Raw genomic sequence first — 21,147 nt, 5'->3', positions numbered from 1 at the left:
AAGTGGTGATTTCCTTCACATTACAGACTTTCTCCTCTGATTAGCTTAGTTATCCATTAGGTTTCAGATGATGCCAGCTTTTTTGTTTAACCCTCTATACTGTGGCCTTAGGGTCCTTCCCTGCTCTTTCCTGAACAGCCTGTAGCCAGGCTCATGAGCACGGGCCCTACAGGATGGTTACTAAATGGGCCAGGTGGGCTTTTGCATACACAATGGGAGAGCCTCTCTGCTGTAACACCTACAGGAGTTTGGCAGTGCTGCTCAGCTCAGATGGAAACAAAAATTGCCTGGTGGCTGATTATAGTAACACCAAGATCAGCTGCGTTGCTAGCCTGGGAAGGTTCAAACTTAAATGACAACGAAAAGGGCAATACTGTGTATGTGTTCATATCTTATCTGCTTTATTTGCTTTATGGGAGATGGGCAGGGGTTTTTCCTTATCACCCAATGTGCTTTAAACCTTTTGATTTGCATGGCTGCAGGCACCATCTGCGCTCTGTGGAGGCCTACAACAGTTGGCTTGACCTAGGCTTATTCTTCTTCTGTGATGCACACAGCATGAAATGAACACTTCACCCTTGCCATTCCCCAACTTATAAGACAGACAGTTCTGTTTGCATTAACCAGATGCAGCTTTGCCAGGCAGTTTGCCATGTTTACTCTTTAAACTAGCTTGTCACTTTAGCCAGAGAATTGTGTCAAAAGGCCCCTCCTCCTATATTTTTTTAAAATAATACCCTTTTCCTTTCTGTTGCTGCTGTGCTTTTCTTTATAGCCAGGCATTTATAAGATAAGCAGCGTAGCTACCAAGCCCATATAGCAATGGGATGCCAAGTGCCTCAGTGGCTGAATAATATAGCAGGTGTTCAATAGAAAAAGCAAAAACTGTAGAAGTCAGATGAGGGTGAGACCATTAAACTCAATAAACTTAAATTATGTATTAACTGTTACTTTCCTAGATTGAAGGTTTAACTCTTGCAAATTGTGTCTGTTCAACCTGGGAAAAACACCTATGTTTGTCATCTTTGCTTGGCTAAGTTCTTGGCACTGTGGCCTCTATTTTCAAAAGTGACAAGTGAGTCTGATTGTCTCTGTGTGAGATACCCATCTTGACACCTTCAATCAGGTTCCTTTTGGGTGTGTCAAGGTGGGCACCCAAAATCACTAGTGAAAAAACTTGGTCTTTTCCCCATGTGATCTTAGATCTCAACTGTACAAGAAAATCCACGCTCACGTCCTTCTCGAATGAGATGCGCTGCCAGCTCTGGCAAGCCTTTGAATTTTTGATCTTTGACCTGAACCTTGCAGGCAGTTTCCTGGAGTTGTTAGTTTTCACTCAGCAGTTTGCCCATGACTTTTCTGCCCTGGCATGGGAATGTAAACAGGATATTTTCACCATTATTTGTTGTTAAAATGTATAGTGAATGGATGTTGGGCTAAACAATAATTGTTTGTGTCCTTCCTCCCGCACCCTAGCGAGCAGTGCAGAGTAAGGCAGAGACTAGGAAAGACGTCTGCATGAAGACTGAGCTGCTGAAAGATATTACCAACAGTAAAGAGGAAGGTAAGTGCATGCTTTGATCTGGGACCAAACCTCATCAGTGGGAACACTGCATATGGCATGGTTAAAAATGAACCAATAGATTAGTGACAGTTGAGCTGTGTGTATTAACGACCCTTGTCCTGCTCCCATTCAAGGTAATGGCAGAACTCTGCATGGGCTTCTTCAGCAGGATCATCCCCCAAAGGATGCAGATATGGGTCTCAGTTCCTTTGTTTCCACTCATCACGAGAATTACACTTCTCACTTCTGCTTCTGATGTGCCTCTGAAACTGAAAGGAGATTTAAGTTACTTTGATCTCCTGATCCATAACTAGTTTGAACTGAAGTCTGTCTTTTGTTTCTCTGATGTTAATATTAGTAACGAATAGTTCCTTAGATACTAGAGAATCCAGCAAGTTGCTTTAAGGAACTATTTTCACTCAGGGGACGAGTGGTTCTTGCCTTGTTGAGTTGGTTTCTGATTGCTTCATGATCAATTTTGAGATATATATATATATATATATATATATATATATATATTTATGTCTTGAAGGTTGTTTTGTGCTTTTCTGTGAGCTTGCTGTTTGCTTCAAGAAGAAATGGTAGCACTGGGGAATGACTGGGACATGGCCTGTCATTGTGGGGCATCTCCTTGCTTGTGCATTGTTGCTCTTTTACCTTTACCTTGAACGATGCTGTGCACATCCCGCAAGGTATTTCCAACCAGAGTCTGTGTGCGTGTGTGTGTGTTGCATGCATGCACTCGCCATCTGAGGATTTAATATTGATCTCCATATTTAAACCTCTTATTGTTTGTTTTTTGTGTTTTTTGCCTTCATGGGGTCATTACTGAAGTCTTTGCTTCTGCATGGATGGGCGTACTTTTGTTCTAATCCCTAGTCCAGGACTGGGGTTTAGAAAAGAACTGAACTGGCCTCCTTCAAAATATTTCTAGTTCTTGATGGACATGAGATATCAGACCTTAAAATTCATACCAATCTGAGCACCATCTTATTTTCCTTTTCTCTTCAATCCAGCATAGAATTGCAGAATCATAAAAATGTAGGAGGGACCTCAAGAGGTCATCAAATCCAGCCTCCGGCACTGAGGCAGAATCAGAACAGGGCTGGACCAGCCCTGACAGGTGTTTGTCCAACCTCTTCTTAAAAACCTCCAGTGATGGAGATTCCACAATCTCCCTTAAAAGTCTGTTACAGAATTTTAACTAGTCATATCATCAGAAAGTTTTTCCTACTATCTAACCTAAATTTTCCCTGCTGCAGAGTAAACCCATTGCTACTTGTCCTGCCTTCAGTGGACATGGAGAACAATTGATCACCATCCTCATTATAACAGCCTTTAACATATTGGAAACCTTGTCTGGTCTCTCCTCTGTTTTCTCTTCTTTTATGAAGACTGAATATGCCCAATATCTTCAACAATTACCTCTCATATGTTACATATGACACCCTTGTTAATACAGCTCAGAATGACATTAGCCTTTTTTTTTTTTTGCAACTACATTGCACTGTTGACTCATACTCAATTTGTGATCCACTATAACCCTCAGATCCTTTTCAACAGTTTGACCACTTTGCCCGTTATTCCTCATTTAGTAATTGTGCATTTGATTTTTCCTTCCTAAATGTATATGTCGCTACTGAATTTCATCTTGTTGATTTCAGATCAATTTTCTAATTTGTTAAGTCATCTTGAATTCTAATCCTGTCTTCCACCATGTTTGCAGCCCATCCAACTTGGTGTTATCCACAAATTGTAGAGGCATTTTTTAAAAAAATGACTTGAATAATGTAATGAAAATACTATATAGCATTGGACCCAGGACTGACCCCTTTAGGTCCCCACTAGATGCACCCTCCCAATTTGACAGTGAACCATTGAGAACTACTTTTTGACTCCTGTCTTTCAGCCAGTTGTGTAACCATAGTATAGTAATTTCATCTAGACCACATTTCCCTGATTTGCTTATGAGCATGTCATGTGGGACTGCATCAGAAGGCTTACTTAAATCAAGATATATCACATTTGCTGTTTCTCCCCTTATCCACTAGGAGAGTTACCCCGCTAAAGGAAATTAGATTGGTTTGGCATGATTTGTTCTTGACAAATCCATGCTGACTTTTCCTTAAAACACTCTTATCCTCGCTAGGTGCTTATGAATTGATAGTTTAAATATTTGTTCCAGTATCTCTCCGGGTATCAACGTTAGGGTGACTGTCCATAATTCCTTGAGTCTTCTTTGTTCCCCTTTTAAAGATAGGTACTATATTTGCCTGTCACCAGTCCTCTAGGACTTCGCCCATCCTCCATGAGTTCTTGAAGATAATTGCCAACGGTTCTGAGAGTGCTTCAGTTAGTTCCCTGGGCCTAGGATGACTTTTGTCAGGCCCTGTTGACTTGAATGTATCTAACTTACCTAAATATTCTTTAACTTGTTCTTTCCCTATTTTCGCTTGCATGCCTTCCCCCTTGTTAATATTGTGTTGAGTATCTGATCACTGTTAACCTTTTTAGTGAAGATTGAAGCAAAATAGCCATTAGACACATTAGTCTTCCTGATATCATCCGTTATTAGCTCTCCTTCCCCACTAAGTAGAGGACCTACACTACTTCTGCATCATTTTCTTGCTCGTAATGTGTTTTAAAGAACCTCTTCTTACTGTGTTTTATGGCCTGTGCTTGGTGTAATTTATTTTGTGCTTTAGTCTTTCTGATTTTGTCCCTGCATGTTTGTGCTATTCTTTTGTACTCCTCCGTAGCACTTTGTCCATGTTTCTACTTTTTGTAGGATTCCTTGTTGATTTTCACGCCATTCAAGAGTTCCTGATACAGCCATATTGGCCTCTTATTATTATTATTCCTAAATTTTCTTCACGGCTGGATAGTCGGCATTTGTACCTTTTAATCTTGTCTCCTCCTGGAGAGCTGACAGTTCCCGAACTCCTTTATCTCATAGATTTTCTTCCCATGGGATCTTACCTACCAGTTCTCTGATTATGTTAAAAGTCTACTTTTTTGAAGTTCTTTGTCCTTATTCTGCTGCACTTTTCCCTTAGAATCCTAAAATCTATCACTTCATGATCATTGTCACCCAAATTGCCTTTCACCTTCTGATTCGCTACTAATTCCTCCCTGTTGGTCAGAATCAAGTCTAAAATAGCTGCCCCCCTTGGATTCTCCTTCCACCTTCTAAAACACAGTTGTCCCCAACACATTCCAAGAACTTATTGATGTTCTGTTGACGGATTTGATGTTTGACGTATTGCTTTTCCTACAGATGTAGAGGTAGTACAAGTCCCCCTTTATTACCAGTCCTCGTGTTTTGGATATTTCTGTTCTAGAAATGCCTCATCCACCTCCTTTTCCTGATTTGGTGGTCTAATATTACCCCTTTTCCCCCCTTTTATCTTTATCCTGAGACTTTCAGCTAGTCTGCCTCCCACCTACTTCTGGCCCTTGACATAAGTATTTATATTCTGGATGCATAATGCAATGCCGCCTCTCTCTTTCTTTTCCCTGTCTGTCCTTCCTGCAAACGCTGTACCCCTCTATACCAGTATTTCAGCCATGAGATTTATCCCACCAGTTCTCAGTGATGCCAATTTAGTCATAGTTTAGCTTATGTATTTATACTTCCAGATCTTCCTGTGTTTTTCTTGCATTTGTATATAGACATCTAAGATTTTGAGCAGATTGCTCCACTGATTGCCTTCTTGTTGTTCCTGTGTAGAGTCCTGTGACCCTAGTGTACATTTCCATGTCTGCCCTCATCCTTGTTAAGGTCACCTTTTTATGCTTACCTGTGGGCTTTTGTCGCTCTCTGTGAAGCCTCCCTCACTGGGTTGGTGAGTCAGTGCTTGAAGAGGCTCTTCCCCCATCTCTTCCCAGAACAGAGTTCTGTGGTCGATGTTTGTTTGTTTTTTAGAAACCCCTTTCTTACAAACTGCTCAAGTTAGAGAATGATGACCAAATCCTGCAAGCATTTGCACCCATGCTTGTCTTTAAGCATGTGACTTAATCTCATTGAAGTCAAAGTTATATGTGTGCTTAAATCTTTGCACCAGTGTAACTCAGAGGAGAAAAGTATCAGAGGGGTCGCCGTGTTAGTCTGAATCTGTAAAAGCAGCAAAGAGTCCTGTGGCACCTTATAGACTAACAGACGTATTGGAGCATGAGCTTTTGTGGGGGATGCATGCATCCGACGAAGTGGGTATTCACCCACGAAAGCTCATGCTCCAATACGTCTGTTAGTCTATAAGGTGCCACCCCGGACTCTTCGCTGCTTTTGAGAGGAGAAACTGGCTGTGGTGCCTTATATCACTTGAATGTGGGATATGAAGCCGCTTTTGCATGATGCAAACCATTGCTTCTAGCTGGTCTCAAACAGCAACCTCTAGGTTCTGGTGGGTTAAAATACCAAGAGGATAATCAGAATGGAGTGATACTTGAAAGTCTTGGTACCTCTTGACTGATTTTAGGCTGAAAGGAAATACTGTGTATCATAGGAAAGTGGAGAATCCCACAAAACGTGCATTTCCGGTCTTGGTGCTTCCCGAGGTATTGGACTTTCAAACCATCCTCCCTCCTTCAGTCTACCAGCTTTTTTATGGAGCTACGGGACAGAATATTTCAAGTACGGAGGCTCAGACATGTCATTTCCATTCCCTATTGTGTTTTTTTATATTAACCCATTATTTTAACATGCCTGACTTTGTCTTGCATGATTATTTGGCTGTGTGACTTGTACATATAATTCTAACCTGACCTTCGTAAACCAGCATTGGTGCCACATGAGTTTAATTAAGTAATGTTCCCCGATTCCATTACCAATAATGCATATAATTTATATAATGATTTACAGTTTCAAGTGCATCCCAAACATTAAATAATTACTACTCCCTGACAATTTGACAGGAAATGTTTTCTCTAGAGGTAGCATATGGTGCAGTGATGGATGGACACCTCTCCAGGTTGGGAGGTTTGGTTTGGTGAAACACCCTGAGGTCTGGATGCTTCTTTGAAATGTCTCTCAACTACCTGAATCTCTTGAATCTGTAAAATAGGACACAACTAGTTCAAGAAGAAGATTCAGTGAGAAGCTTCTGGTTCGCATGATCAGCTCTGAAGGAGCATGAGACTGCTGGTTGTCTCGTGTTGGATGAGAACTGTTGTCTATTAGAATAGGAGCTGATCTGGATTCTGTTCCTGTTGTAAGGACACTCTGGGCTATCTGCAGGGTTTGAACCCAGGACGGTTGGAGCTAAAAGCTGGAGCCTTTACTGCTTGAGCTAACGGATGAGAGCATGGATTATACACATGAACAATTTGTAAATGCTTGTCCTGAGCTTCAGAGGTCCATATCAATTCAGATCCACATTGGGACAGTTACTTGTAACAACGCTGCTTTGTATTAGTGTGGATTGTGCCAGCTCTGCCACTGACTGACTGCGTGGCCCTTGGCAAGTCATACAACTTGTCTGTGCTTCAGTTTTCTCCATCTGTAGGATGGCAAGACAGCTACCTACCTCACATGCATTTTGGGAAGCGTAATGCATGAAGTGCTTTGAGTTCCTCGAGGGGAAGATACTGCAGAGCTGCGGTGTTGTAGTTCAGTAATTTGGGAGGTCTCTTCTGGCTTCAGCCTAGCAGCACAAAAATGAGAAATAATTAAACTTTAAAGTTCACACATCTATCAGTGTTCTGGGAGCAAGTCCCAGATGAAGTAAAACCCAGTATTTGCTGCATGTGTTGACTAAAAGCTCCTTTCTATCTAAGGCCACACAATACAGAGAGAAAAAAGCTACTCGAGAATAGCAAACTGGTAATTAGAACCTTCATTATGAAAGGGTCCAGTTCAGTTCTCCTACTGGTAAAAGTTCAGGTCAGCCCTTTGCTTGTGGGGGAGGGGAAAGGAGTGAATGGAAAAAAAGGTCGCTCTTGTGTTATGTTAAGGCTGGACGTATCTAGTTTGTCTCAGTGTGTAATGAACTATTGAATCATCTCTTACATCAGTATGACTTCAGTTCTGCTAATGTTCACCATGCAGAGCAACTGGCTACATCTAACTTGGTCTTTCAAAGCAGACCGCACTTGTTTTGTTCAGCCCAGCAGATGGAAAGCTCCCAGTGAGAGACCAGTCAAAGTCTGGGAGCTGCGATGGCTTGCGCCCGCTGAGGATCAGGCCTGATGTTTTCAGTGCTGTTTCACCAAGAGGAAAAGAATCACCCCTGACATCAAAACTTTCCTGATTCTGGGTTTAACTAAATGGGTGTAGTTTTCCTCTTAATTCTAATACAAAATCTTGATCCAGAGTTTAATACTAACTAGTGCTCGTTCACTGAGCATCCTCCTTTCAACTTCCTTTTTCTTTCAACTGGGCTTTTCTCTGCTTTACTATTTCCTTTAATTGTGTTATTTTTTCTGAGAAGGAAAGAGTTCTTTCTTACCAGCAAACCGTAAGACCCACAAACCCTTGAACGACCTCTTGTTAAAAGTGAATTCAGCAAGGCAATCTGATCTTGAGGAAATGGCTCTTGTATCTTGATTAACTATACAGGCGCGCTGCAAAGCTTTGGTTATAGACACACGGGAGTAGAACTACTGCACCTTTTGGACTGTTTGAGGATGACCTAGCAGTTGGATGTTGTAACAGGGTGGTCTGCCCCTTTACCCCTGTTCAGTTGTCAGACCCATGACGCCTATAGAGAGCTGCAGTCAGGAGGTTGGTGTCTGGCTGTCCCTGGAGCAGGTCTGAGAGATGCAGCGGGAGAGAGCTCTGGGCCCCCTAGCCAGTTAAGGTCAGGGAAATAGCTTGGTTTTGGTGTTACTTGGTGTGTGTTTGTGTTCAAATTCATTGTGCTCTGCAGTAAGGGCCTGAAAGAAACGGGGTGTGGTGTTAGCCCTTCCTGGGCTGGGGAGATGGGCCAGCAGTTTCCAGGTGACCTGTCTCCAGTAGAAGTCAGTGCTTTATGGTTCAGGGGAATGTACAAAACCCCCGTAACGGACAACTGTGCATTCACTTGCAAGACGAGTTTTCCTCAGCTCAGTCATAGTGGTTGGCTTATGCCCTGAAGCATGACGGTCCATATCCTCTAGCTGTTTTTCCTGACTAGTGTAATTGAGGATAGAAGTCTATGGTTTTCAAGGGGACCTAAGGGAGTTAGGTGCCTAGCTGAAAGCCACAAGCAAACTGAAGGGGAGAAGGTCATGTTGACCTAATCATCCTCAGCTGTCTCTTTAGAGGCAGTACTGTTCCCCTCAGGCTGTGTCACAGCAGCTGGCATGAGCTGTAACTCCTTTGTCATAGAATCATAGAAATATAGAGCTGGAAGAGATCTCGAGAAGTCGAGTCCAACCCCGTGCATTGTGGCAGGACCAACTAGACCTAGTCCTACACCGTCTGCCTGGGGACAGTTACTGGCAGGCTGGCCAGGAGCACAGGCCATTTCTATCGCAGCACAAGAGCCGAATGTGAATCCGTTTGAAAGACAGCTATCCAGTACAATCAGAGCCAACAGAAAGGAGCACAAACTATGGCAGGCAGTGCTGGGATGTGAGGTGGTATGGCATATGGATTCTCTTGTTCAGAATCTCAGCTTTCATTAAAAAAACCCAACCTCTGTCTTGCTGTTATGCTTGAAAAGATAACGTCAGACATGTGGGGTGTAAACAAGGAGATGTCTGCAGAGAGGCAGGAGCAAAAGCTGGGAGAGCTGAGAACTGCCCCCATCACCTCAGCAAGGTGTTGACCCAGTGGCCCAGTGGTGATCATTTAAATGTCAACACAAGCTGTTTCATTCCTTGTGTCTCAAAGGAGTCACAGCCGTGCACAGTGAAGGAATGATTGGCAGCATGGGTAAGCATACGAGCGAACAACCAGCCTCAAGCCTGCCAGGGACCCTGGGTATGTCCTTTGGTTGCTAACCTGTGCGGAAGCCTGTGTGCCAAGTCTGCATGACTGCTGTTACCTGTGATATTTAGATTAAAGCCAGCATCTGTACTCCTAACTGCCAGTCTTTTCATCACTTGGCAGTGTGGATGTACCCTTACCGTGGCTGACGTGGTGCCACAAGTGTCTGATGTCTGGGAGAGAGATAATTGAGGTTGGCTAAAACATGGCAAGTCAATAAGAACTTCAGAGGGACCTAGCAAAACTGAAGAGATGAAATTCTTTGTTGATTATATGTATCCACTCAGACACATTTCTGGTTTCTAAATTAACTGTGACCTCTCAGGAAACAGATCTGGCCACCACTGCACACAGTTCAATGACATCCTCTGTTGAATGTGCAGTGGGGTAAAAAACAACACTCGCACTCTCTCTCACACACAACCAACCCCCAAAATTCTCAAATGCATAAAGAAAGGAATAGAAAATAATGCTGAAAATATGATGATGCCACTGTATATAAATTGAGGGTATACTCTCTCATGAAATAATGTGCTTTGTTCTGTTTTCCATATTTAAAAAACAACAACCACATAGATGCAGCAAAAAGAAAAGGGGTTCTGAGATGGGTGAGGAAAATGAGTGGAGGCCTGAAGCAACTTCATATGAGGAAATATTGAAAAGACAGACTTCAGAGAAGAGATTAATAGAACGAGACGTGGTAAAAATAGACAGATCAGACATTTCTGTTTACCCTCTCTCATAATATGTAAGTGAGGAGATGTTCAATGAAACAGAAAAGCAACACTTTTAAAAAGAAAATACATCATGCTCTGCTTAAGTGACCTATGGAACTCATTGCCACAAGATATCAGCAAGACCAGCATCTTAACAGGAGTCTAAAAAGGATGAGATATAATATATTGCTAGTGAGAACACTCACAGTATTATTAGAGAAGATGAAAAATGTATTAAGACTGTAAAGCCTCAAGCTTCAGGGCATAAGCCAGCAGTTCTCAAAATTTGGATTGCATCCCCACTTGGGGCTGTGCCATCAGCGGATAGGGTCATCTGTCAATGAGCTAGGTTCAGCCCACGAGACAATGCCGTCTGACCCTTAACATGTCTGGATCTGCTCCACACATGCTGTGCCAGGAGGCTGAGGTACAAAATGGCAGCCTCCACCACAGCGCGCACCACATGTGCGAAGTCCCACTGTGCGGAGGCCACTATTTTGTAAAATGGTGGCCTCCTGGCAGGCCTTCGTGAAGGAGGTCTGGACACGTTGGCTGTGTGGGTGCCATTTTTCCACTTGCACCATACGACTGTGCAAGCATCCAGCTGAGAGACTTGAATGCAGAAGTTTATCTGTGGGCAGTAGCTTTATCAACCGAGCATCTTCTCTGAGCTCTGAGGAGCTTGTGCTAGCCTTTTCTGCAGTGGCTTGTAAGCTCCTTAAAACAGGGCCCATATCTTTTTATGCCAACCTGAATACCCTGCTGGCACTTGATAAAGAATTATTGTAAGTCACTTTCTCTGCTTCCCTAGTATCACCACATGGGGCCTTCCTAAGTCCTGCCTCATTTGCCTAGCAGCGAATTCCTCTTTCTGATTTGTAGTAAGAGGCACAGTGGAGCCATTTTTATGCAGAATCTCTGCTGCAGCTTCCAGCAGTGAGTTTGGCGGTGCGGTTATGAATGAAAAAGGAGAGTGTGAGAAACGTGCTCTCAAATATGATGAAGCTTTCTTTGAGTATGGCTTCACTGGTGATTTTGAGAGCATGAAGAAAGGCCAAAATGCCGGCTATGTCACATGGTGTTATCTAGCAAAAGCATGAAACCTAATTAACTTAAACACTCAGAAACCCTTCAGAACGAACACTCGGGCAAACTAAGTCATTTTTCCAGCTCTGGAAAGAAGAACTTTTGGGTCACCAAGTGCCGTTAAAGAAAGCCATGTCCGTCTGTGACTGCGCTCAAAAGGCATCATTTGAGGTGAGTTTTACCACATCATACAGGCCAAAAATCCTCACACAACTGGAGAGACTTTGATTTTGCCAGCTGTAATCGTTATGGTGAAGATAACGGTGAAGGGAAACTCAAAGCCATATCACTCTCTAACAACATAGTGAAACGGAGGCTTGAGGTGTTAGCAGCAGATCATGAAAACACACTGGTGAAGCATCTGCAAAACATGGATGCTTTTGCTCTTCACGTTTACGTGAGCCCTGAAGGTCATGATGCACATTTAATGACTTTTGTGAAGTACATATGGCAAGGTACAATTCCTGGACACAACAGCACAAGGAATGTTCTGTGTGCTACATGAAAGACAAAAGTATCTCGTGTGATCACATGGTGGGCTTCTATGTAGTTGGAGGTCTGTCTGTGGCAGCCCACAAAACAGGTCTGTGCTTTGATGAAGAAAGTTGCTCCGTCTGCTGTATAGACTCACTGCATGATTCAGAGAACAGCTGACATCTAAAGCTCTGAGTCCAGAGCTGGGTGAAGTTTTGCAGCCGGTCTTGTGTATTGTGAACTACATCAAGACTCAGCCTCTTTGCAGGTGTGTGTTTGCAAAATTTTGCGAAGGCATGGGGTCCAGTCACAACATGATAGTGTTCCACACTGAAGTTCGTTAGCTCTCGTGAGGAAAAATACTGGAATGATGTTTTGAACTGCGAGATGAGCTGCATGCCTATGCAATGGATTGCAAAAAGAGTGAATTGATTTTCTTTGTGACCGAAGGAAGATGTGCTTATGTCCCAGACATATTTGGGAAACTGAATGAATTGAATAAAGGTCTGCAAGGAAAGAACACCCACATCCTTCATCTGAATGATCAAATAACAGGATTCATGAAAAAAAGTTGTTTTCTGGAAGAATAATCTGTTGAAGACAAACGATGACTCCTTCCCACAGCTTTGCAAGTTCCTGGCTGACAATGAAATTGTTCAGCCACCCACATAGGTGATTGCTGAGCATCTCAGGCAGATGGAGGAACAATTTACATCCTTTTTTTCCTGACTTGGACGTGACAACGTCCAATTGGGTGCGAAACCCCTTTCAGTGCAAGCCCGAGATGCCATGGTTTCGCCAGCATCTGAAATCAAACAGCTCATTGAAATTTCCTGCAATCAGTTCTTGCAAGGAACCTATGCCCAACTTTATCTCCCAGCGTTCTGGTGCACTGTCAAGAATAAATATCCTGCACTATCAGTGTGCGCCTTGCAACTGCCGGTGCCATTCGCGAGCACATATTTGTGTGACGCTGGATTGAGCGCACTTGTATCCATCAAGCTTCGGTACGGATCTACTGTTGATGTCACACTGGCGATTAGATATTCAATTTCTGCCACGCTACCGGATTTCGAGACACTGTGTTGTTACACTCAAGCCTATGTGTCACATTACAGAGCATTCAATAACATTACTTCATGTGTAAATTCCTTTGCTTCTTCAGTTGCTATGTTGCTTTGCTGCTGGCTGCTGTCGCAGGAAACAGCACGTCGCAAAATGGGCACAAGTCGCAAAAGTTTGGGAACCCCTGGCATGAGCCCTTTATTTAGTGTCTGGGGTTAGGGAGGATCTAATGCTATGGGCTACTTAATAACTATCCATGATGAGGTTTCTTTTACCTTCCTCTGAAGCATCTCGTACTGGCCACTCTCAGAGGCTCCAATTCCGCAATGTACTTAGTGTACTTAAGTCCATCTCTGTTCAGCAAAGCAGATACTTTACTTTTTAGGCTTGTGGCTACATCTTATTGACTTGAACGAGACTTAAGCCAGTGCTTATGTTGTATTGGGGCCAGAGACAGGGTACTAGGCAAGGTCTAGCTGTTCTGAGCTGGCATGACAATGTTTTTATCACCAGATCAAGGTATTTCTACTATAAAAGGAGACTAAATTATGTTACCATGTCTTATTAAGCAGTTTAGAGCTTGACACAAACTGGAGCTTAGTGGGGGGTCTTTCTAATTAGAGGCTTGGACAAGGACCTGAGATAATCCTTAGCAACTCTTGAATGAGCTCATGCAGGCCATCAGGCATTGTCACGGCAGCTCTCATAGGAGATTTGGGCAGTGCAAAAACGTGTTTGCAGGAGCTGCCAACTTTCTTTTTTAAACTAGTGAATTTATTATTATTTTCTTCTATTTAGTGCTGGTGAAAAATAGCAGATTCACAGCTCTGAAGATTGATTATCTCTTCCTCCCCCTCCCCCTGCCTTCCCCCCAAGCAGGAGCTTCATGGGCAGCTGCTGTACAAGTCTCCTCCATACTGTGCTTCAAACCTGAACTGAGATGAGAGGGAAATTTAATCTCTGGTCATCTTAAATCTTTGGCCGCTTTGCTGGCTTCTCCAACCAAGGAGCCCAGTGATTATCATTGTAATCTCAATTTTTGCCATTGACAGGTGTCCACTAGAAACTAGATTGTCAGACCTTATAACACATTTCACTCATTCCACTGAGCAGCAGATAAGTGGGTTGTAGATGGAAGCTCAAAGGGGCAGATTTTGCATTGTTCTGCACCATGTACATTCACTTACACCAGTGCAGAATGGTATTAAATTATTTCGGGGAAGTTCTGTAGCCTGAGTTACACAGGAGATCAGACTAGATGATCACAGTCGTCCCTTCTGACCTTGAAATCTATGAAATCAGAAACATGTTCGCTTTGCCTAGCCGTAAATGATTGCACAAGGTGAAGCACAGTGGCAAAAGAGGCCCATAGGTCTACTGTCAAGTTCTAAAGTTTCACAGTACTCTACAGAATATGGACTATTTTCCTTTGTCGCTTTGTACCATTTCCAGTAATCAAGGTTCAGAAATGTTTGTCTGTTTGTAAAGATTAATGGCATTTGTTCAGCCCATCATATAGGAGTTTTCACACAACGCACAGTCAACCTGTGGAACTCCTTGCCAGAGGATGCTGTGAAGGCCAAGACTATAACAGAGTTCAAAAAAGAACTAGATAAGTTCATGGAGGACAGGTCCATCAATGGCTATTAGCCAGGTTGGGCAGGAATGGTGTCCATGGCCTCTGTTTGGCAGAAGCTGGGAATGGGCGACAGGGGACGATTACCTGTTCTGTTCTTTTCCTCTGGGGCACCTGGCATTGGCCACTGTCAGAAGACAGGATACTGAGCTAGATGGACCTTTGGTCTGACCCAGTATGGCTGTTCTTATGTTCAACATTTATTAAAAGTAGAAAATTGTAGGGTTTTTTTTTTTCTTTTTAAACTTCAGTCAAGTGGCTTTTTTCATAAAGTCTCTGCGTCCTTTATGGAGTAATACAATTATCCTTTCCCCTAGTGTAGTGCTCTGATCCAGGGGTTCTCAACCTTTTTCTTTTTGAGGCCTCCCACCAACATGCTATAGAAATTCCATGGCCTGTCTGTGCTACAACTACTACTTTTCTGCATGTAAAAGCCAGGGCTGGCATTAGGGGGTGGCAAACAGGGCAGTTGCCCAGGGCTCCACGCCACAAGGGGCCCTATGAAGCTAAGTTACTCAGGCTTTGGTTCAGGCCCAGGCAATGGGGCTTCGTCTTTCTGCCCTGAGCCCCAGCAAGTCTAATGCTGGCCTTGCCTGATGGACCCCCTGAAACCTGCTCGTGGCCCCCCAGTGGATCCCGGACCCCTGGGTCAGAACCACTGCTCTAATCTGTCTCAATTTGGTCACTTTTAGCTAAATTGAATGAGCAGAGAGTGCAACAATTGCCAGTTGCAGAAACTATCTAATTGCTTCAGTGGGAATGCTCAGCAGCGTAAATCCTTCCTGTATTTAGCACCTGGCAAGAGGAGGCCCTGAGTGCCTCCTGCAAAATACTGGGAACCCTCCGGTCCCAGAGCCTGGCAAATTTCGACCCATAATTTTGTGTTTCTCCCAGTGCTAACATGGTTGAAATGAAGATTGAAGTGGCTACACCAAGACCAATTTAAAAATGCAAACTAGGGGGAATATAAAGGACTGTCAGCTTTCTTCTGCTCTTTAGCTGAATTTTTCCCCTTGGTGATTGTGGACAGTAACAGAAAAATCCATTCTTTGTCTTTCCTCCTTCTAAATCACAGCTGGCAAAAGCACATGCCTTCTGCATCTTACTGGTTTCTTAAGCTGTGAATGCTCCCGTAAATTGAAGCTGTCCCGAGTGGCAAGAGTTGGTGTTGCTCAGACTTTGAAGCCTGCTTGCACGTCCATGAAGCTGCATGGCTGGGGCACGTCTTTGCCTATGCTCTCCTGCATAGTCTCTGGGAAATACTAGTGAGTTATTTTTAAAAGTTACTCACCTGTCCATAGTCTAGACTGGCAGGATCCACCTGGGGAGCTCTAGCATGCCTGACCTTCTCTTTGTGGGAAAAGAGAGCATTCCTAATGGAGGTTCCTAGCCAGGCCAAAGCCCCAGAGCCCCATGGGAAAGCCATGTACATGAAAATACTTTCCTGCAGGATATTCAGTGCCAAACATCCATTGATTTCAACGTGAAATAAGCAAGAGCTTTAGAAGGTCACGCTGATACGGCACAGTTATAATCAGTGTTAGGGCTAATGGCAAATGGCTGTGATGGGGAAACGTTTGTATCTCAGCAGAAGACTAGAGAAACTAGAAGTGCTAGGAAATGTTATGCGTGTTTCAAGTGCTAGAGCAGATATGGAGTATGTGTAAGTGAAATAGTCCGATGCCACTATGACTCTCCAGATGAAACCCATTTGCAGACAGTGCATTAAAGATGAGTTGAATACTTAAAAAATAAATATATAATGCAAAAACAAAGATCTCATAATTTGGGGGCAAATCAGCCTCCTAGTCCCTTAGACCACGGGTGGGCAAACTTTTTGGCCCAAGGGTATGGAAATTGTATGGAGGGCTGTGAATGCTCACAAAATTGGGGGTTGGGGCATGGGAGGGTGTCGGGGCTGCAGGCTCCGGGCGGCGCTTACCTCAAGCTGCTCCGAGAAGCAGCGGTATGTCCCCCATCCAGTTTCTACACATTGGTGCTCTTAAGCAGCTTTGTGCGCAGCCCCATCCGCAGACGCCGCCCCTGCGGCTCTCATTGGCTGCAGTTCCCAGCCAATGGGAGCTGCGGGGGCAGCACTTGAGGCATGGGCAGCATGTAGAGCCCCCTGGCTTCTCCTACGCATAGGAGCCGGAGGAGGGACATGCAACTGCTTCCAGGAGCCGCGTGGAGCGGGGCAAGCCCCCAACTCCACTCCCCGGCTGGAGCGCCGGAGCAGGGCAAGCCCCGGACCCCAAACTCTGGCAGGAGCTAGAGCGCTGGATTAAAATGTCTGGAGGGCCGTATGCAGCCCCTGGGCTGTAGTTTGCCCATCCCTGACTTAGACGCTCAGTCCCACGCCAGGGGAGAACGCTTCATTGCTGCCATCTTTGTGGCAGCAGAGGTTGTTCTCCAGCCCCTGTTGCAGTCTCAGAGGTACATTGGTTCTTGCAGCCAGTGCTCTGTTCCTTAGATTCACCAGCCACTGCCATGCGTCCAGTGCCATCTTTGCACTGGGTCTCAGCAACCCCTGGTAGAGCTGAGCTCAGAGTCAGTGCTCCAGGTATGTGAATCCCCCTGTGCAGTCCAAAATCTGTCCCCATGCTATAGAACCACACCACTTCTTCCCCAAGCAGAAGAGAGGGGCAGGATTCCCCTAAGAGAATGTTTGGATGGATCTGAAGGGCCAGATTCTCAAAGCAGCTCCGTATCCAGTGTGCTGAGTTGTGAAAATCTGGCTTCTGCTGAAGGTTCTGAACCCTTCTAAAAATTCCAGCCTAAAATTACCAATATGTATTTTGAATCAAACAGGTTGTAAATTAGGCCCACATACCCTGACATCCCAGTTAGACAGATAGCGCAAAGCTTCAGCTGGTATTTTGTCTTTATGCTTCTTAATCTGTTTGGCCTCGGGTAGGAAAATAATACAGGGAATCTCTGATAGTACGTCAACCTAATCATTCCACAGAACAGGCCAGTGAATTATTATCGCTTCCGGTTGTCCAGGCAACTGCTAGTTTTTCTGGCTGGCAACTTTTCTGCTTCACATGTAGTTCATATTTGGATCCTTTTTACTCAGAACTGCAACTTGGATTTGACAATTTGTGTGTGTGTGTGTGTGTATGGGGGGAAGGGGGAGCTTTTGCAAGGGAGAAAAGAACTTTTAACACACCCCTTCCTGTTCTAGTTGTGAATGAGCTTTTCGTTCACTTTGTTAGCTCAGATCTCACTGTAATTTGAATTTGATGAATGTGGTTAGCCTAGAACTGTGTTAAAAGTGGTTTGGCACTGTGTTTACTCTGCCTTATGCCTCTGCTAGGAAACCATGCGTCCTGATCCTATGCTTTTTAGGCAAGCTAAATACTCTTTGAGCAGTTCTACACTAGAAACTTTTGCTGGTATAGCAACATCAGTCAGTGTGTGATCAGGGTGAATAAAAATCAATGATTTATTAAAAAAAATCAGGTTTTTTTATTTAAATTGGAATTTTTGATAAAAATGCTTTTTGAGGAAAAACCTCTCTAAAGATAGTTTTAATGAAGATACATTATAGCTCAAAGATATCGCATCATGGAATAGCGATTATAATTTCTAATTCTATTGTATGAGACAATATATTCATGTCATGTTTAAGAAAAGTTTTGTAAATGAGTTCCAGTCGTTCATGGATTAGAGACCCAATCTTATGGGGTTCCAGGGGCTTTTGTATAGATTATTTAGGTTAATCTTTCTATCTACCCAATGGGCCTCAGTGCTCAGTCTAGAAGATACCGTCAGAGATGCTTAGTCTTACAGTTCTCAAACTGCAGATTTGTGTCTCCAGAGCTAACATGCTCGTTAACAGCAAAAATGTTTTTAAATAAATAAATAATATATAGCGGTGAGAAATAAGACATCAACCATGTTGTCCCTCTGCAAATTTGTGTACACAGAGTTAATGCTTTACCTCTCTCTAAAAGTGCAAAGTTTCAAAGAGTTCAATGACTAGAAGATTGTTGGGGATGGAATAGATCTGGACCAGGAGAAGTGTGGAGATAACTGTGAGAAGGGAGGGACTGGCAGTATAAACAAAAGTCAAACTATTTGAGCAGCATATTCCAGAAGTCCTGAGGTCTTTCTGAGCGTAGCCTTCATTGATTTGAGATCTACCATACCATTCCCTCGCTGGAAGGGAAAACCTATAATGGCAGCAAGCCATAAAAGAGACGCAGTTTGGGAATATTTTAATGAAGTTCCTCTACGTGTGGGTAAGACGAGCAGGAGTGCAAAATGCAAACAGTGCAACAAAGAAATAGAAGACCTGATTGCCCGAATGAAACGACATCATGAGAAGTGTTCCTTCACAGGAGGAAGCTGCGTTGAAGATGATGAAAGGAACATGCCGGATCTTCAGGTTGGTAAACTTTTTTATTTCATACTTTTTTCTTAAGGACTGCTTGTCTTCCTTCTGGACTATTCTTGAATTCTCATGTTTGAGTAAAAAATATAGTTGTTACTCTATGGTACAGTAACTCCTTGCTTAATGTTGTAGTTATGTTCCTGAAAAATGCTGCTTTAAGCGAAACCGTATTAAGCAAATCCAGTTTCTCCATAAGAATTAATGTAAATGGAGCGGGGGAGGGGTTAGGTTCCAGGGAATTTTTTTTGCCAGACAAAAGACTATATTTACACAGTGTGTGTGTGTGTGTGTGTGTGTGTGTGTGTGTGTGTGTGTGTGTGTGAAAGAGAGAGGCATTGCCCCTTTAAGTGTGCTGACCGCATTCTAAGTACATTGCCTTTTTAAATAGATCAGCAAGTTGACAGCAGCTGCTCCCAGCAAGCTCCCTCCTTCCTGAGCCCCGTTGGTGTACATCTCCCCGCCCCCCGGCTCTGTGGAGATGGCCCGATGGGGTAAGGGAGTGCGGGGGGGAGGGATACCCTGACATTAACTTGCACAAACACACGCACACACAGCAAGCAGGAGGCTCCCAGGGCAGGAGCAGCACACGGCAGTGGGGAGAGGGACAGCTGAACTGCCCGGCAATTGATAGCCTGCTAGGTGGCTGCCGCACAGGGAACTTAGGGGAGCGGGGAGGTGATGGGGGGGCTGCCGGTCCACCATGGTTTCAAACCCCCACCAGCTAGCTCCAGTGGGCTGCTCTTTTCTGCAAGCAGTGGACAAAGCAGGTGGCTTCCAAACAACATTGTAGGGGAGTGTTGCGCAACTTTAGACAAGCATGTTCCCTAATTGATTAGCAACATAACAACGTTAACTGAGACCACTTAGTGAGGAGTTACTGTACTATCATTTTAGATGCAGTTGTGATAAAAAAATGAATAGATGACATAGGCAGATCTTCCTTTTACAATTTCACCTTCAAAGTAGTATTGAATGTCTGTGAATGCAATGAGTAATACTAAATGAGCAGTGTGATGGTAATAATTAAATAACTGCATTGACTTATTTTGTTTAGGAGACTCCATCCTCAACATACAGGATTCTGAAGACTATCCATCTTCAAGATCACCATCATTTTCTATAGTTTCAGAGTTATCTGCCAGTGATAGTATTTCCATCACATCGTGTATGTCACATAGCCACAGTTTATCACCTGTAGCAAAAAGAAAAAAAAAATCTTCATCCAGAAACAACCATAGATAAGTTTGTGTTAAGAACCAGCTGATTGCAAAAAGAAGTAATTGATGAAAAAATTGTCCTGTTTGTTTATGCAACAAACTCTCCTTTCTGTATGATTGAGAACCCACACTTCATTAACGTGGTTCAGTCATTAAGACCAGGATACAGTCCACCCAACAGAGCGGATGTCACAGGCAAATAGCTGGATAAAGTATATGAAAGAGAAATTGAGCAGTGTGCAAAAGGTCTAGAGGGTGAAATTGTTAACCTGACTCTTGATGGGTGGAGCAATGTCCACAATGATCCTGTTGTATGTGCTTATGTGACAACGGAAGAAGGGAATGTCTTCTTTATAGAAACAATTGATACATCAGGAAATGCCCACACAGCAAAATACTTATAAGAAATAGCAGTAAAACTATAACAAACCGTGAAAAAAAATTCAAACGTCTAGTGTACAGCCTGGTCACAGGCAATGCTGTAAATGTATCCAAGATGAGAAGAAATTATTTAGAAGAGCGTGAAGAGAGTCCCAAGTTAATAACATATAGTTGCAGTGCTCATTTTCATGCACCTCCTAGCCAAAGACTTGTGTTCCAGAAATAAAGGCTAATGTTGTTGAAATTGCAAAATACTTCTCTAACAACTGCTTTGCAGCAGCTGCTCTGAAAAAAGTGGGAAGAACCAAGCTAACTGTCCCACTATATCAAGAACTGACCTAATCTGATGACAGTTTGTGAACAAAATCATGAAAAAATAGATGGCATCTGTGGATAAGTTCTCAACATTGGGCTTAAGAGAAATGTTGAACACATGCTGAGTACCCTGAAACCTATTTTGTAGCCTTGAACAAAATGCAGGGAAATAGCTGTTTTATTGCTGATGCTGTTGAAATTTGGAAGGAACTGAGTGAGATCTTGAAAAGAGAAATATGCAATGACAGAATTAAATGACAAGCATTAAAAAAACGAATGGGACAAGCACTATCTCCAGCTCATTTTCTTGCAGATATTCTCAATATTCAGTACCAGGATCAAACCTTAATTGCTGAAGAAGAGAAGTTGGCTATGACATGGACATCCA

The 21,147-nt window shown here is 43.4% G+C and overlaps 1 protein-coding gene across 13 annotated transcripts in view; it reads left to right on the top strand.

The window, feature by feature from the left end:
- The window catches only part of EHMT1 (euchromatic histone lysine methyltransferase 1), a 172,543-nt gene that overhangs the window by 76,031 nt on the left and 75,365 nt on the right, over window positions 1-21,147 (top strand). For 11 of the 13 annotated variants that reach the window (XM_050926301.1, XM_050926299.1, XM_050926304.1 and 8 more), the window contains one exon: window positions 1,477-1,564. The exons of the other annotated variants lie outside the window; for them this stretch is intronic. In XM_050926301.1, coding sequence (XP_050782258.1) covers window positions 1,519-1,564 — 46 coding nt within the window. In that variant the 5' untranslated portion in view covers window positions 1,477-1,518. The remainder of the gene's footprint in view (window positions 1-1,476; window positions 1,565-21,147) is intronic. 13 annotated transcript variants of the gene reach the window in all.

This window comes from Gopherus flavomarginatus, chromosome 17 (assembly GCF_025201925.1).
Source record: "Gopherus flavomarginatus isolate rGopFla2 chromosome 17, rGopFla2.mat.asm, whole genome shotgun sequence".
NCBI classification, from domain to species: domain Eukaryota; kingdom Metazoa; phylum Chordata; order Testudines; family Testudinidae; genus Gopherus; species Gopherus flavomarginatus.
This window is presented reverse-complemented; position numbering and strand designations above follow the sequence as displayed.